The 13,159-nt window shown below is 23.3% G+C and overlaps 5 protein-coding genes across 5 annotated transcripts; 2 read left to right on the top strand and 3 right to left on the bottom strand.

Moving 5' to 3' along the window:
* Positions 1-1,130: 1,130 nt before the first annotated feature.
* EHI_073980 (uncharacterized protein) lies at positions 1,131-1,886 on the top strand (the record flags this gene model as incomplete). The annotated part of the gene is made up of 1 exon (XM_648468.1): positions 1,131-1,886. One exon carries the CDS (start codon positions 1,131-1,133, stop codon positions 1,884-1,886), a length of 756 nt encoding a protein of 251 aa, XP_653560.1.
* Positions 1,887-6,686: 4,800 nt separating this feature from the next.
* Positions 6,687-8,090, top strand: EHI_073990 (uncharacterized protein; the record flags this gene model as incomplete). The annotated part of the gene is made up of 1 exon (XM_648469.2): positions 6,687-8,090. The coding sequence occupies one exon, from the start codon at positions 6,687-6,689 to the stop codon at positions 8,088-8,090; it is 1,404 nt and encodes a 467-aa protein (XP_653561.2).
* A 54-nt stretch (positions 8,091-8,144) lies between these two features.
* On the bottom strand, positions 8,145-8,801 carry EHI_074000 (uncharacterized protein; the record flags this gene model as incomplete). The annotated part of the gene is made up of 1 exon (XM_001913718.1): positions 8,145-8,801. One exon carries the CDS (start codon positions 8,799-8,801, stop codon positions 8,145-8,147), a length of 657 nt encoding a protein of 218 aa, XP_001913753.1.
* Positions 8,802-9,661: 860 nt separating this feature from the next.
* On the bottom strand, positions 9,662-10,117 carry EHI_074010 (uncharacterized protein; the record flags this gene model as incomplete). The annotated part of the gene is made up of 1 exon (XM_643542.1): positions 9,662-10,117. The coding sequence occupies one exon, from the start codon at positions 10,115-10,117 to the stop codon at positions 9,662-9,664; it is 456 nt and encodes a 151-aa protein (XP_648634.1).
* Positions 10,118-10,671: 554 nt separating this feature from the next.
* EHI_074020 (vacuolar proton ATPase subunit, putative) lies at positions 10,672-13,083 on the bottom strand (the record flags this gene model as incomplete). The annotated part of the gene is made up of 1 exon (XM_648471.1): positions 10,672-13,083. One exon carries the CDS (start codon positions 13,081-13,083, stop codon positions 10,672-10,674), a length of 2,412 nt encoding a protein of 803 aa, XP_653563.1.
* Positions 13,084-13,159: the final 76 nt, after the last annotated feature.

Genomic DNA, 13,159 nt, shown 5'->3' on the forward strand with positions numbered 1-13,159 from the left:
TTAAAGATAAATAAATTAGAAACAAAATGAATGAACATATATTAATGTAATAATCATGTATTGTTATAGTAGAAATAATGAAACAAGAAGAAAGACAAAGAACAACTAATGTAGTGGTGATACAATTAAAAAGAAAATAAACAAAACAAATTTGATGGAATAAAAAGAAAAAGAAATAATCAATGAATAAGAATTGATTTATTTAAAATACGGATTAAATACAACCACATTTTAATTCAAATGAAACATGTTATATGACAAACTAAATATTTCAAACAAACAATTGTTTCTGATATTATAATATCTTAATTCTCATACAATATGATATGAACAATCTATGTTTTATTTATTCAACAATGTCATTATAAAATGAATAATTAAAAATGAGAGAAAAATCATAATAATTCAATCAATGATGTTATGAAATGAATAAACAGGATAATATAAAAGATAATAAGATAATATAAACAAATGATAATCCAGAACAAAATATAACGAATAAGTAATGAAAAAGATAAATAGAATAATTTAATAGAAAAAAAATAAGAAACAAAAATAAGAGTTAGAAATAAACCATAAAGATATAATAAAGATAATACAAATATAATACAAACAACAAGTCTAATAAGAAAGAGACATAAAAGAATAAATAGAAATGATAAAGAAGAAAGATGTGAAAAGAAAATGAATAGAACAAATAATAATATGATAAGGAATACAACAAATGAGAATGAAAATAAAAATAACAATAATTTACAATTGAAGTGAAGATAAAATCGAAATAATAATATAATGATTAATTGGTTGTTTTCTAGTTAATTAATTTTGTAAAACGGAAATTATAAATAATAAACACTGATGATAATAAATATACAATAATACTTTATGGTTATGTTTATTTTTGTGTTAAACTACAAAAATGAAAAATTTTAAATTAATAAAACATACCAATCTATTTATTAATATTGAGTCAAAATAGATAAAGAATAAAATCATGAAAGAAAATGAATAATGAATATTGAGTCTTGAAATAGAAAATAGAAGCATAAGAATAAAAATGATGAATAAAATGAATTGAAAAAATAAAGAAGGGAATATTTAAAGCGAATAACTGAACTAGATTTCATTCAATGATTACAATTATATTATTTATATTACTTGTTAATGCAACAGAGAGTATTATCAATAAAGAAGAAAGAAATACCGAAGTAATACACACACAAATAGAAACAAAAGAATCCCAAAGAATGTATAATGGAAATAATATACAATTTAAAAGTGAAGTTGTAAACCCAGTAACATCAACAACTGTATCACCAAAACAAGAAAAACCGGCAGTAGTACAACCAACCCAGAGTGAAATTACTCAACAGGCAAAAGATGGAACTACTCAACAAACACAAGATGCAACTGCTCAACAAACACATGATCATCAAGGAGAACAACACAATGAACAACAACCAACACCAGAAAGACAACCACATCCTTACAATGAACATCAACCAATCCCAGAAAGACAACCACATCCTTACAATGAACATCAACCAATCCCAGAACAAAATCAACATCCATTTAATGAACATCAACTACCTTCGGATCAGACACCAGAAAAACAATACCACAATGAACATCAACCATTACCAGACAAACAAGAACCATCTGCACCACAAGATGGAAATGATAATCAACAACCAAACAAAAAACCAGAAGATGGAAATGATAATCAACAAAAAGATGGAAATAAAGAAATAGATAATAAAACAACAAGTAGTTCAGATAGTTCAGACAATAAACAAGATGATGATAGAAATAATTATAACAATGATGATGGTACAACAAGTATGTTTATTATTCTTTGTGCTACAATCATTCTTTTATTCTTCTAATTGAACATCTTTGTTTTTATTATTATATTGTTTATCATATTAGCAATCTGATTATTTTATATTTCTATTTTGTATTTTAATATCATTGAAGAAATGGATAATAATGAATATATAAATATAAAATAAAATTAATGAAATAAACTACAATTAATAATGGTTTATTATGTTTTGCATTAATATATTTATAAAATGTAATAAATTATAATTAATTATGTTTTAATCAATAATCACATTTCATAGTAATATTTTCATTTCTTTAAATTTTATTATTTATGTTCAATTATCATAAATTTGATATGAGTTGATAATTCATAATATGACATGTATTTATTATTTGTATTATTAATATATATTATTTTCTTCATTAACTCCAATTATTATTTATTTTATTCTCATTACAACATTGTGATATTAGTCTATTGTTTAATTACATGTTCACTTTATTTTTTTCATTTGTATTATAATGCCTAATTTAAAATTCAACAATGTACATAATAATCATTGCTTCTTGTTACAAGTGTGTTAAAGAAAATATAATATATATAAACATAATAAAGATTGTTCAAAAACTAATATCACATTCATTTATCTTCTTTATCTATTTTATATTATCAGTCATTCTATATGTTGTTTGTTCTATTAAAATCATTTATGAATATTTTTTAAATAACATTAAATAATTCATTTCATAATGTTTGAAAACCAATAGTTATGTTAATGATGTTTTTAATTTATTTTAATCATATTTAATATGATTTTAATTAAATTGGTGCTGAAATACTGATTATTTCTTCCATTCTTATTTAGTCTAAATTATAGTGTTAATCAAATTAAATGATAAATAATATTATTCAATTATTAATTTTATTTATTAATACATTAACGTATGACTGTGCTTGTGTCTCATTAAGAGCATTTTTCAAATGAATTATCAGTACATCAAAAACCAATTTTATTTTTAATGAATTAAATAACTCAATGAATGTTTTATTAACTAAATTGTTTGTTTATTGTTTATTAATGAAATTATGAATGTGTTTGTTGAATGAAAAATATAATTCAATATTAAACCAAAGATATAGAAGAAAAAATAATAAAAATGGTAAAAATCATTTGAATTAATCAAATGTAATTCAACAATAAATAATTGAAATATACTGACTATATGCTTATTCACATCTCTTTTATTAGTATTTATTATTCAATGAATAATATAAATTGAATTGTTAATGGATAATTGAATTTATCAATAGACTAAAAGAATAAACAATGGGGTTTCCCTATTCAATAACATATTTTCTTGTCTGTCTTTCTTCAAAATAACCAATTAATTGATTAGAGAGTATTATTATGTTCAACTTCTTCAATTCTTATGGTTATACAATGAATTTGACTAAATTCACTTGTGTTCAGTTGTATTGTTTCATTGTCATATGTGTTGAATCATAAACAATAACTTTGTAATACCTTGTATTTAATATTACAATCAAATAAACAATAAATTCAATGATTTCTCTCTCATTCATCCACAATTTCTTTATCAATACTTCTAATTCAATAATCATATTTTCATTTGTTATTCAAACTTCTTTTCCTTTGAACTTTTCTTTCTTAAAACAAACACTTTCACCGAATAAACAATCAAAATGTTTGTTGTTTATTTTAGTTACATATTCTCATACTCAATCAATACATCATGTTTTATTTATATTAATACTCTTTCTTATCACTATCTTCTTTGTTGCATTTTGGTTTTGGTAAGTAACATCAGCATCTATTCCATTATTCGATTATAAATAACAAAAAACTCTTCTTTCTCTTTAGTTGTATCATCATGCAGTAAAATGACTGTGTTTCGTTCTTTAAAATAACTAATACATTCTTCTTCATAACTTTTGTCTTCTTGTTGTTGATGAGTAATAATTTCATTTCAAATTGATATCTTGTTTTAATAATATTGAAAATAGTAGAACATTCACATTCTTTTTTTTAATTGAAAGTGTGTTTTTAATATTAGAAACATGACTCATTCAATATTCATCTGTTATTCGTTCATTCCAGATATTTCTTTTTATTCAAATAGATATGTTTTATCATGAACTTGTTGTTGAATATCAATTCAATTTATTACTCTTTTCAATAATATATTTTAATTGATATAATATTGTTATATGATACATTGAACTTCAAAAAAAAAAATGATTAACTTTCAATTAAAACTGAATTTAATCATCAAAAATTATGTGTTTGTATTGGTGTTGTTGAAAATAAAATATAATTACTACAAATGATTGATTTTTATTTATTAATACAAAAATTTTATGTTTTTATAATTCAATTGAAACACAATTATCTTCTATTTTGTATGAATGACATTTATTCAATTTCCATTTCTTATGTAAAATACAAATTGTTGTAATTGTATATATCAACATCAAATAACATCATTATCTTCAAATGGAGTATTGTATTACTTCTCTTTGTCTCTCTATTGAATAGTTTCTATCATTAAAGCTTAGTTTTATAATTATATTCTACTTGCTGATAATAAAGATTTTAATCAAATTACTTCAATCAATTCAAATAAATATAGTATGGTATTTTCTATCATTATTAAATTCACAATATTGAATGTTTTTAATAAACTGGTATTTTCAATACAAACACACATGTATCATTTAGACAAATATAAAAGTGTTTACAATTTAATTTGTTTAAGAATTGAAAATGATTCAATGGTGTTTTGAAATGAAACAAAAGTTGTTGTTTATCACTATCAATAAATACAACTCTTTGTCGATTATTATTAAGAGTAATGTGTGTATATTCTTCATCATTTTGAATGTTGCAATTATAGTCAGTGATATTAAAATTGCTCGTACAAAACATTGTTTATATACTACAAACTATCCTTATTGATTAATAACTCTCTTGTTGTTGCTCATATGATTTTACAATAAACTCTTAATTATTCATAACATATTATTTTTATTTGAATTATTTCTCATTTTATACTATAAGATATTCATTAAAATACTACTCGTTACTGTTTATTTACTATTAGTATAATAAGACATACACCCAAACGTTTATTTATTATTAATGAATTATTTAAAAAATATTTTTATCATTTAATTTTCATATCAAAGAGTTGTAAGACTAGTCATTTTTATGAGTATATCAGTTTTACTACAATATCAATTTAATGTAGAGTATTATTAATGATACATGATTTAGTTTTGAAAATTAAATAGTTATTCCTATTTTTAATATAATGAATGTAATGATTATTTCGATTAGTTTTTAATTTAATAAGAAAAATCCAACAATATCTTTTAAACAAACTAATTTGCAACTCAGGTTGTTCTTGGATATGTTAATACCATAATTATTTATTTGACGTTGATCCTTTAACTTTGAAAATTTAGAACATCTTACATTATTAATAGAATGTACTGTATAAAACAAAATTACTACCAAATGCTCAAGTGTTGATAATAGATCATATTACATTGTTTCAACAAACAATCAATTCGTTCAACGAAGTATATTACATCAACGCTAGAATATTTTATAAACATATTGTATTCTAACATGATAGTCATAACGATTGAATTAAACATCAAACAACATATGAAACATTTTCTTATTTCATATGAAACAATTAAATAAGTTTAGTGATATAATGAAATATTACACTGAATAAAAATAAAAATAGACTTGTTATATTTTCAAACAGTAAATCGGTAAATGAAATAAAAGAAAACAATATGAAAAACAAAGAAACATCAACAAATAAAATATTGTTAATACATATTGTTAATAAATACATTAACATTTGAAAATTTTGTTATATAGTTATCAACTAATGAAAATATTGATATTTAGAAACAAAATCATTCATACAATAAACAACAGTCATTTATTTTCATTCATTAAGACATAGATGAAAAGATAACCAATATACATTATTATAAATATAGTTGTTTATAAACTATTTATCAAAATAAACATTATATCATATTTAGATAAATTACAATAAATATACTCTTTAATAATTAAAAATTTTTATACAATTCAAATGATAAGAAAATAAATACTAATGATATTCAATGATATGAATAAATGATTAGTAATGTTTTGAATCTCTCTTATGTTGTTATATAATTCATTTAATATTCAATTAATGATCTAAATTTTGTTTTCAATCTTCTTTTTATTTATAACATAACACTTTGAGTCTAGTTATTTTGTTTTATCCTACATATTTTATTAACTAGACATTCTTTCTTTTATTTCTTAGTTACAACAATATGTTTGGTATTGACTTGATTAAACAGTTTTTTGTAACGGTGTTGTTTATTTCAATTGCCTTAAATTCGTCAGTATTTCAAAATAAGCCAATGATTAAAATAATAAATGCAGTTTTAGTGAATTGAACTAACAAGTAAATAAGAGAAAAAATACTTCTATGACTATTACTTAAGTCTAGCTAATTATGTCATTAAAAATGACTTAATAAAAAAGAACAAAATGACATTTATTCATACTTAAAATGAACAGTTGAAACAAAATTAAATAACAAAAAATACCTAAACAATAAGAATAACTTCACTTCAGTTATTGGATTATTTCTTAATGTTTTTTGAAATACTATTAAAAAATAAACAAACAAACATAAACAAGAGATTTAAAAGTAGATAAAGTAAGATATGAATTTGTTATATTTTATTTTTCCTTTTCATTTTAAGAAAACTTGAAATTTTTAAACGACAGTATTTTGTTATGGTAAAGTTGGAAATGGTATATCTGATGAACGTCAGTCTTTACTTTACAACGTTCAAAACATTTCAAAACTTTGTTCAAGTGAATAAAAAATGTAAAAGAGCTATTTGTTCATTAAGATATTCACAATGGTACAATAAACGTTCAAACCAAATATTTCCTTCCTGTGAAACATTACAAATAAATGTATTTAATGATTCTAATGATGTTGTTAAACATATGCCATGTGGAATTCAAAGAATAACATTTAGTGAATCACCAGACTTAGATAATGTTAATACCCAATTACTTAAATTTGTAGTTAATGGAAATGGATTTATACAAAACATAAAAGACTTATGCCAATTAGAATGTTTTACATTTAAAATTGATTACAACTTTGTTAATTTAGATGAAGTAGAACATGAAGTTTTAAAACACCCTTGGAATGACCTTCTTTCATTACCAAATTTAAAACGAATTATTATCAAATGTTCATATTGTTCTACACCATTCTTTGTTGGTACTGAAAAAATTCATCAATTCAACTCAATGATACAGAGAGTCACAAAGATATTAAGTTCAAATAAACAAATACTAATTGAAGTCCAAATGGAAAATCTTGATGATTATTGTGTTAATGAATTGAAAAAGAATAATCAAATTATACTCTCTTACACTGGACCACTTTCTTCAAAAATTACTAACTCAATTCTTACTAAACAAGTTATATTAAAAACATCTTATAAAGAACTTACATTTGGATTAGAACATATTACAGATGGTTCAATAATGTCAATTTGTCAAATGTATTTACCAGAAACAATTCATCTTAGACCATTTATTATTTCAACAAAATATCAACAACCATTATCTCCTAATGAGTCTCAAAGTGAATCTGATGATACTAATACACAAGGAATATATTCTTTAAATGAACTAACATCAATACAAAGTATGGACATTCTTATATCTCAGTCTATTTCATTTGAATTACCTACTTCTGTCTTACATCTTATAACAAATATCCCAATATCTAATTTAGATACATTAAAACTAATTTCATTAGACATAAAAACAGAAGAACAAGAATTTCTATTTCCTTCAACACTTACTTCATTAAAAATTACTCATTCTCCTATAATTTCTATTAAAAATCTATCATTATTAAAAACTCTTAATTGTTTTGATTGTTCATCATTAGAATATATAAGTAATTTACCTAACTTAGTATCTTTATCATTGATGAATTGTAATAATCTAACAAAATTAGAAATTAATTCTCCACTTCATTGTCTTACTTTACTTCAACTTGGATTAACTTCTATTAAAATCCCATCAACTATAATAAAGATGGTGGTTGATACACAGATTGAAATATTAAATTTAAATAATATAAATATAAAAAATTCATATGAAATATTTAATTACTATCACTGACTCTACAAAATTCTATTCTCACTTAAACAATAACAAACTGTTTTTTTTTTATACTTAATAGGATCGTTGTATTTTATTTGGTTTAGTATATTCTTTTATTGTTTTATCTTTTTGTTTCTCTTTAGGATGTTGTCCTTGTTGTCTTTGAAGATTAGGAATTACTTCTTTTGTTGAAATAGTAGATAATTCATGTTCTTTTTCTTCTATCTTCTTTTTAGCAAGTTCATCATTAATGTGTCTCAATATTTCTTCAATTTTTGATTTATCTACAACAGTGTTTTGAGACAATGGTTGATTTATTTGAACTTTATCCAATGTTTGTTCATTGTTATTACTAAAAAAGTTAGAAGAAAACATTTTATAATGATTTAATGGTATCATTAATACCTCAATTTGATGTGGAGAATATTGAATTGACTTACAATGAAATTGAATTGAATCATCTGAATATGATGATATACTTGTTAATGCATTAAGATGATCTTGAAGTTGATAATATTCAACAAAAAAGATTTTACCATTTGAAGACCCCCAAATACTATAAATTTCTCCAAACCTTTGAAATAACTTAATAAAACAACTTAAGTTTGTTTTATGATGTGTCATTCTACAACAAATTGCTAAATTACAATTTAATAATATTCCTCGAGGATTATTAGTTGAATATAAAGGAAGACTATATTCAACATTAATACTTCTTTCATTGAACATTTGTCCATCCAAACAACGTTTTGCCCATTCTGCTTCTCTCAAATCATTCTTTTCAATCAACACTAATCATTTTAGTTATATAGAAATCAAACAAACGTACGTAACTTGAATAGTCCCATTCTTCTGAACATTATTAATTAAATCAACAACCACCCCATATTGCGTAAATTTTCGACATAAATCGTCACAACTATTATTTTTATTAATATTCCCAATTAATAAACAATGTGAAGGTCGAAAATAAAATGAAGGTGGATTTATCACTTTTTTCATCTCTTTATTAATAAATCTAGTTTTTGTATGTATTATAGTAAAATAACTTATAAAAAAATCAAAAATTCATATTGTTAAATTACTCCTTATTTTTTTATTCATAAAAACCTTGTTCTAACAAAATATAATCCACTTTAACATTTTTGATAGAATTTGTTTGTACTTTATTTGAGTTAATAAGGATTTTTGAATGTTCAAGATTATTTTGTCTAAAAAAACAAAAAATACTTTTAATACGTATAACTAAGAATAAATAACAATGTTTTTATTCATCAAAAAATAGATGGTTATAAGATTTTCAAGAATTTCACAAACAAGTGTTAAAATACCTTTAATTCTATTTACTGAAGATATAAATTAAATATTAATAATGTATAATTTTTTTTTGAATTTATTTCATAAGAAGAAAAAAAAAATTAATATTTTTTTCCTTTGTTTGATTAAGTAAATAAAAAAGAATAACCAAAACGAAAGAGTAATTTTGAATAAGAAATAACATCTTTATAAAGAAAAGAAATATGAAAAGAAAAGGAAATTAATCATAGGTACAAAAATATTAATTATTACATTTTTTTTTACATTATCATTTAACAATCAGCACAGCTTCGTATTGAACTTGGGATTCGTACTAAGAATGATGTGATATAAGGAGATTTTTTTGGTTTAATAGAAAGTTTTGAACGAATCCTATTAAGTTGGTCATCACTAATTGTTGGAGTTGGTTTCTCTAACAATGTTAATGGAGACACACTTGAGAGAGGATTTTCCCACCTATCAAAAACATGAAAGTATTTATGTAATTTATCTAACCTGTATATACGTGGATATGTCATACCTTCGATACGTATTACTGAATCATCTTTTACCACTGAATACCACCAACGAATACTCCTTGGTCGAACTACTGTAACACTTCCCATCCAAATATGTCCTGGAGTCCAAGTTAATTTTCTACAAGTTGAATCATCAAGATTAAGAAATAACTCTTCACCAAAATTAGTTTTATAATGAATGCTGAATGAAATGGTAATGGCGGTATTCATTGTTAAATTAAATTCTTCTGTTTGTATTTCTCAGATGATACCCTTTTATGAGATATGACCATTCCGTACCACATCATTCAAAGCACTTTATTTTGTTATTTTTCATTTCTCTTATTTATTACTCGGAGATATTTTGTTTACAAAGTTGAGTTACTTCTTCTTCAAAACATTTTCACTTTCAAAAAGTTGGTTTGACATTCCATTCTCAAATAAAGGTCTTTTGAACATTTCTATTTTTTATATTAATCCTACTGAAATACCATTTTAATGAATATTATATATTGGTTATTATACACTCTTATCCAAAAAAAAAACATAACTTTCTCCAAAAATAAAAACTTATCTTTTGTTTTTAAAAATAAAATCAGAGTGAAATGGAAAAAAGATTCAATTTTTATTAATGTTTAGGTTTGAACAAAGATGCAATAACTCTCGAAGTAAAATTGAAACATGACGTAGACATTGTTGAAGTATAAACCAAAAAACCATTATTATAATTTTTATAAAAATATTTGAAAAAGATAAAATGAAATAACAAAAATAAGAAAAAAAGATTAGTTATTTGATGGGAGAGGTTGTTTTGGTAAACGTAGAGGGATGAAAGGAATACCATCTCCAATGTAGAATTTATTTTGGAATTCAATCCAATGAAGTCTCAATGTATGTAAGAATGCAGATAATGACTCCATACCAATAAGAATTGCCAATGTAATCAAAGCCCAAACAGCAAATCCAACAAAGATTGTAATAAAGATATTCATTTCCATTAATAAATAAAACACATTTTCCAAAAAGACTGAACCTAATTGAGCATGTGCCAATGATAAAGCCCATAATCTAAGATATGAAGCTGTATTAGAAATACATCCAAGGACATATTCAATTGCATGAATAGAATTAAAAATGATAATTTCCATTAATGAATTTCCTTCTTCATTATCTTCTTCTTCTTCTTGTTTAGTATTATTTTCATTAATTCCTTCATTATTATTTAATAAAGTATTATTATCAGATGAATATTGATTATCACTAAAATCTCCAAATTCACCATCATTAGTATCTACTTGTTCTAATAATGGTCTACTTTCTGGATGTGTTCTTTGTTGTTTTCTTAATTTAATATATAAAAATATTGGTTTTGGAATAAACATAAGTAATAATGAAATAATAACAAGAACAAGTAATACAGGTTCAACTACTTTTTGTCCTGTAAATATATAATTTTCATCAGTAACTCTTCCAAAATTTTGGAACATTTCAAGAAATACATTAGTTAACATTGGGGCTGGATCTTTATCTGGATTACACCATTTGAAAATTATAAGGAAACATAAATATCCAAATGAACAAATCATGAACACCATTTCTGGAATCCAATTAAAGAATATATTTAACCATTTTTTTTCATGTAAATGATTAAAAAGTGATAATATAACACCAAATGTCATATGAAATACACCAATAAGAATAGACAATTTCATTTTTAATGAATTAGCATAATATAATTCATTATTTGATGATTTCCAAATAGGATCTACTCCAAAATAATAAACATAATTTTCATTACTTCTAGCATAAACATCACCTTCTACTTTATCCCATGACGTTCCAAAAATGTCTATTGAAAATCCAAAAAATTCATTAAATACAATACCACAATATATTGCCATAAGTCCCATTTCAAGTAATAACCATCTAGCATCAAATAACATTAATGTAATGTCATCTAATGATGCTTTCTTTAATTTCTTTTGAAAGATTATAAAGAGAAGTCCAAGACCAAATATAAAAATACCATGTCCTGCATCAGAAAACATTATTCCAAATAAAAATGGAAATGTAACAATATTTAACCATGCTGTATTAATTTCTCCATATCTTGGTGTACCATATGAATCTGTAAGATCTTGGAATGTTTGTGTAAATGAATTAGTTTTATTATATGTAGGAATTATTGCTTTTGGTGGGGCTTGAATTGGTGAAAAGATAGGTGACATTGAATTTTGATCAAGTTCACTTAACTTAGTAACAATAGTATCTAAACATTCTGATGGGAACCAACATTCTCCTCTTAATGTTGTTCCTCTATCAACTTTAAACATATTTAATGTAAAGAAAATCATTCTTTCTCTATCAATAACATCTTTCCATCCTTCAATTTGTAATGCAATAGTTTTTAATAATTCTCTTTTTTCCTTAGTACTTCCTTCAAAAATTCCTGTTAATTGTTGTTTATTACTTAATGCTTCATCAACAAATTCTCTTCTTTGTTGTTGATCAACTGGAATATTAGTATAAACTCTAACACCTGATGTTTGACAAATTTTATTGATTTTAAGTCCAAGATCATCTCCTTGATAAACAACTAAGAAATTTCTTAATGTTGATCCTTCAGTAAGATCCATTGACTTAATCAATACAAGTCCTCGTGAAACTCTCCAAATTAATCGTTGAACAGAATCATATTTACTTTTTTCAATAACTCCAATAACAAATTTTAATCCTCCAACGACAACATCATCCATATTTTCAAATAATGTATCTAAGTTTGATGAAACTAATAATCCTTCTTCAATTTTTTCTAAATCATTTTCTGTTGCAGTACAATCACTAATTGTTTGTTTTAAATCTTTTTCTACACTATCTAACTTTAATTCAAGATTTTCAGTAGATTCTTTTTCAAAACTTTGAAATTCTCCATTTCTTCTAAATTTTAATCCATTCATATCTTTACGTTCTTCTTCTTTTGTTATCATTTCATTAAAATATCGTATTTTTCTTTCAAGCTCATCACATCTTTTAAGTTCATTACAAAATCTTCTATTAAACGTTAATTCTTTTTCATTTAAATCAATAAATTGAACTATTCCCAATTCTCCAATAAGTTCAATTGTTTCTTCTGCAACATTTACAGGAACAATTAATTGTCCATAAGAGACAGGTTGTGATCTTATTAAATCTCCCATGTTAAATAAACTAAATTACTTTTTTTTTCTCTTTTTCTTTTTCTTTTTTTTTAATACCCTTTTTCTGTACAAAAAT

Source organism: Entamoeba histolytica, genomic scaffold (genome assembly GCF_000208925.1).
Source record: "Entamoeba histolytica HM-1:IMSS scf_1104750517419 genomic scaffold, whole genome shotgun sequence".
In the NCBI taxonomy this organism is placed as follows: Eukaryota; Evosea; order Mastigamoebida; family Endamoebidae; genus Entamoeba; species Entamoeba histolytica.